Below are 5,087 nucleotides of genomic sequence, written 5' to 3'. Positions count from 1 at the left end.
CGGCGATACGGTCAGCCACGCACGCGAACACACCAGAAGAAGGGGGAAGAGAGAGCACAGAAAGTGGTCACGATATGTGGTGACGTGCGTTAAACGTTGCGTGCCTCGATATAACAAGGCAGCGCGTGTAGAGGTCAGCGCGCGTGGGATGATGGATGGAAACCGTGCAGTTGGGCTGCGGCAAGAGAGAGAAGGTCAACAAAGAAGGAGTCCCGCAACAGCGGCGCTGCAGCACCAACTCACGCGCCAACGACGGAGGTGAGCACCTTGGCATGGGTGTCGCTGTCGTTGAGGCACGGAACATAAATGAAGTTGCGGCCGCCGCGCTCTTCTGTAATACTTCTCCAGCCCCTCCCGCTCGATCTCGTTCAAGGCCTCCACACAGTCCACAGCAAAGCCCTGCGCCACGGCAAAGCAGACATTCGCCTGCTTCGTCAAGAGAGCCGTGTTGGGGTGGGCATCACACGGAAGGCGTGCTCCATGGCGTCGTTGGCAGGCATCAAATAGGTGATTGGCGCCTATGATGGGGGACGCTTTTTACGCGTTCAAATGCGAGGAAGAACTGGCAAATGTGCACCTCTTCCACAGTAGACAACGACGGAGGCCCCCAGTAGTCATACAGGAGACGTTTGCTTGTGTGCTTGGGGGAAGATGGGGAGGCGGTGGAGCCATGCACCATCATGCATGCTGGACGAAAGAGGCGTCACTAGACATCCTGCTCAGCGTGAAGGGGGATTCGCACTCGTGAAGGATGTTATCACCTCGAGAGAAAGAAAGCAACGCATGGCGTCGTGCACACCCGCCTCATGGCTTTCTTTTTTCTATCTAGTGTGATTTATTTTGCGGCGGTGGCGCCGCTGCTCCGTCGACCTCATTCGCATGGTGCGGAATGGGATATGAACATGGTGGATTCAGTGTCTGGCGCTTCCTACCCCCTCCCCCTCACATGTTCGGGGAAAAGCAGCTCCAGTACGGTGCATGTATCCTTTTAATATCCGCAACGAGACTCGATGCTTGACACCAAAGCATGCGACTTTTTGGCAGTCGATCACCCGGGCAGCCGCTGCTCTCCAGCAACGCACGCATCACCGCCTCCGAGCATAGCGCCACGTTCCTGACGTTGTAGCCGCCCTCCAGGGCAACTACGAGCTTTGGGAAATTCTGCGCCATCAGTCGTGTCATAATGTAGTACCCGGACGGGGTAAGGCACATGGAGCCGAGCAGGTCACCGCTGGCACTGTCAAAGCCGCAGCTGATCAGCACCAGCTCCGGTCGAAACTCGCGCGCTGCAGGAAGAACAACCTCGTGGAGAAGCTGCAAGTACTCGAGATCGCCCATGCCGTGCGTGGGCCACGGGATGTTGATGTTGCGCCCCTGCGCCGCAGGCGTTGCGTCACCACCGACGCGGTTGAGGTGCCCCGTACCAGGGTAAAAGAGTTCCTCCTCCTCGGCGCCGGTGGCGCGCTGGCGAGGTGTTTCGTCGAAGGAGAGGCCGACGGTGTCGCCTGCGTAGTGTACAGGGCGTGTGCCGTTCCTTGCAACGCTTGTGCTGTGGGCGCTGACGGATGACGAGGTTGAGGCCGAGGAGGAGTTACTGCTGCTGGTCGACGCCGCGTTCAGATCAACTCCGAAGAGGGCAGCGATTTCGGCGTCGCCCTCCTCCTCTATCTGGGCCGCGAGGCTGTTGTAGTCGACCGCGGCGCGCACTCGGCGGCCCTCTGTCGAGCCTTGTGGTGGGTCTGAAGCTGCCTCGGGGCGGGACGCTTCTGGCGCAGAGACTGGCGGTGGTTCGATGGCGCCGCCGGAAAGCAGCGCTGCCAGGTCATCAGCGGTGATTTCCTCCTTGCTGGGGGTGGAGATTTCCGCCGGGTTCTTCGCCGCAGCCGAGGAAACTTTCCGTAGCACGTGACCGTGGCCGTTGCCATACTGATGAAGCGAGATGACCAGCACAGATGGATCGTCGTAGAAAATGTTCTCTGTGCCGTCACAGTGATGGACATCCCAGTCCAAGATAAGGATGCGCGGCTGCTGCGCGTCACCAGCGGGGTTGTGCTCCGCCTGTGCTGCAGCCAGATCCGCCTGAGCCGCGCGCGCAGCGACGGCGACGTTGTTATAGAGACAGTAGCCAGCGGCGTTAGCAGGGCCAGCGTGGTGGCCAGGCGGGCGAACTATGGCAAAGGCATTGGTAGCTGCACCGCTGAGCACAGCTTTGACGGCCTCGATGACGCACCCGGCAGCCATGCGCGCTGCGCGGGAGGTGTGCTCGCTGGCGAAAAGATCTTGCCCAATGACACTTCCTCGACCTTCCTGTATGCCCATGAAGAAGTCAAGCTGATCAACGGTGTCGATCAATTCCCTACAGTGCACGCGACGCAGCTCGTGTTTCTTCGCAGTGCGCGCAGGGATGCGCTGACAGCATGGCAGGAGGCCGATCGCGGTGAGATGGTCAAGTGTGCTTTGCAGCCGTGCGGGACGCTCGTAGTCTCCAGCATCCGGAGAAACGTGATCTAGCATAGACGTGTCGTACACAACAGCAGTACGCGACGCCGGGATAACGGCGGACGGTGGCGTCCACTCGCAGAGGCGCGATAAGTCGCCAACAGTGGTGGCAGCAGATGCTGTTGCTGGTGTTTGCGCCGCACCTGACTTACTAGGTGCTGCAAGAGTCGGCAATGGAGTTAGTGGGGGTAGCAAAGACGGCCGAAGAAGCGGCTGCTCAACGGTGCCCTGCATCCAGCCGCGTATGTACGCGTCGAACCGACTCCCTGACTCCACAGAAAGTTGGACATGGTGCGCCGCCTTCTCATCGCTGCGCTGCCGCTTCGGCATTGTCATCGTCGGCGTTGCCTACTTCAGCGAAAGCCGGGCTGATCTGCTCGTTCTTTCCTTGACAGCAGCGCTTGTGCCTGATCAGCCTGCCTCTACCCGAACTCCGTCAAGGGAAAGAAAACGGAGAGGCGAGGCAGCACAAGAAGTGAAGGTACCGAGGAAAAAAAAAAGAAACGTAAGAAACACGGCGAATGGCAGGCGAGAGGGGGACTTACAGGGGGGAAATGCGAGGAGGCAGACCCAGAGCCGACGCAACAACAACAGCAGCGGCTGTTTGTGCGCGCGTGTGTGTATGCCTATGTGTATGGGTGTGGGTGCGTATGGGTGCCGCCGCGTAAAATTTGGGAGCAAGCGGGAAGCGTCCCAGATCACCGCATGCACGAGTACATCCGCACATGTAAGGGCAGTAAAGGAAACAGACAGAGAGAGAGTAGTTGTGGCAAAGTACATGATAGACGGAGAGAGAGAGCCGGCTGAGGTGTGCCGGGGGCAACTGCACTGCAGTTGCTGCTCATGCGCAGTCATCCCCAACACGCCAAGGTACCCATGTAAGGCCCCGCTTGCTTGCTTGAAGGAAATAGTAAAGAGGGGAAGGGTTACGCCAGCATGCGTTCGCGTGCGCGCTCGCACCGGCACGCAGCATCCCCGCCGTGTGCGACATCTGGCAGCTGGGCGAGCGCTGCATTGTGATGCAGGCTCCTGCTATTCGGTCTTCCTGTTTTTCTGGCTGCTTTCCACCGTTCTCCAAGTTATCTTTTCTCTCGCTGACTCCATCCATGGAATCACCTTTATATTCCCTCACCTGTGCGGTGCTGAACACACAAACGTGCGTCAGCGAAAGGGGGAGGGAGATGAAGTGAGGAAAAGAAGGAGATGCGGCTGGATTGGTCTTTTTTGGCTTGCTGTGACGCCGAACGTGGAAGTGAAGGAGCTCCCGTTTTCTTTGACCTTTGAGGGATGAATGACGTCCAGGGAAACGAGGGGGCACCCGCACACTCACGCGCGTACAGACAGGAACGGCAACGCACAAGCACCTACAGAGGCAGACATGAAGGCTCACAGAGAAATGCGAACTATGACTGCGGTAGAGCTCGCACGACGCGATCCTTGGGTATCAAAATAGGAAAAAAGGGGGAAGGAAGAAGACGAAAAAGGAAAATTTGGCCAAACGAAAAAAAGAGGAGTCTTGAAGAGGAGAAGGAGCGCGAGAGGATGTGTGGCGGGCGTGTCCACCCAAGCACAGAGACACACTCTCTCCGTCTCTCCATTCAAGGAGTACAGCGTTCTTTGAAGACATAGAAAGGACAAAAATCAGTGCGAGGAAAAGAAGAAAGAAAGGAGAAGAAATCAGCGACAAGAACCGCGTGAAACGGATCACTTTGCGCCCACATCTGTCGGCTGCGCTTTTTCCTTTCTCCACTCTTCCTTTTTGTCTAGGCAGAAGGAAGCTTTGCGTTTGTCTTCGTTGTTTCGCCTGCCATCGATTTCGCCACCCCACCAGCCCAGACCAATGCGCATCAAAGGCCCACACAGGGTGAAGGGGGGGAAGGGAAAAATGACAGAGATCGACTTGTGCGTTTCTAGGGGTCACCCTTTTCTCTTTGTTCTTCTATATGCTTATAGTCCGGTGTATGTGGTTGACTACATGTTCGTTCACTGTACTACTCTCGCACCAGCTTTGCGCACCGACTCTCCATCAATCCGCCTTCCGTTTCAGAAGCCCCGTCACAGAAAGCGGCGCCGACAGGGAGATGACCACAATGTTCGCGCCGAGCAGAAAAACAGATATCAACGACAAGGGAAAACACGTCAACAGAAAAAAGGAGACATAGATCACCGAAAAACAAGAGAAAACAGTCACACATTGCAGCCCTCGCGCACACGCAGGCACGCACTCACGCACCTTTCTCACTCAGTCTAGTAGGCCTCCTGCTCCTCGTCGTACTCGCCCTCCTCCTCGACGGTGGCGTCCTGGTACTGCTGGTACTCGGAGACGAGGTCGTTCATGTTGGACTCGGCCTCCGTGAACTCCATCTCGTCCATGCCCTCACCGGTGTACCAGTGGAGGAAGGCCTTGCGGCGGAACATACCCGTGAACTGCTCACCAACGCGGCGGAACATCTCCTGGATGCAGGTGTTGTTGCCGATGAAGGTGACGGACATCTTGAGACCCTTGGGCGGGATATCGCAGATGGAGGACTTGATGTTGTTCGGGATCCACTCAATGAAGTAGCTGGAGTTCTTGTTCTGCACGTTCA

General features: G+C 57.3%; 1 protein-coding gene across 1 annotated transcript; it reads right to left on the bottom strand.

The window, feature by feature from the left end:
• Window positions 1–942: 942 nt before the first annotated feature.
• On the bottom strand, window positions 943–2,835 carry LDBPK_081300 (histone deacetylase, putative; the record flags this gene model as incomplete). The annotated part of the gene is made up of 1 exon (XM_003858631.1): window positions 943–2,835. The coding sequence occupies one exon, from the start codon at window positions 2,833–2,835 to the stop codon at window positions 943–945; it is 1,893 nt and encodes a 630-aa protein (XP_003858679.1).
• Window positions 2,836–5,087: the final 2,252 nt, after the last annotated feature.

Source organism: Leishmania donovani, chromosome 8, assembly GCF_000227135.1.
Source record: "Leishmania donovani BPK282A1 complete genome, chromosome 8".
In the NCBI taxonomy this organism is placed as follows: Eukaryota; Euglenozoa; class Kinetoplastea; order Trypanosomatida; family Trypanosomatidae; genus Leishmania; species Leishmania donovani.
Note: the sequence above shows the minus strand (reverse complement) of the source record. Positions and strands in the feature narration are given on the sequence as shown.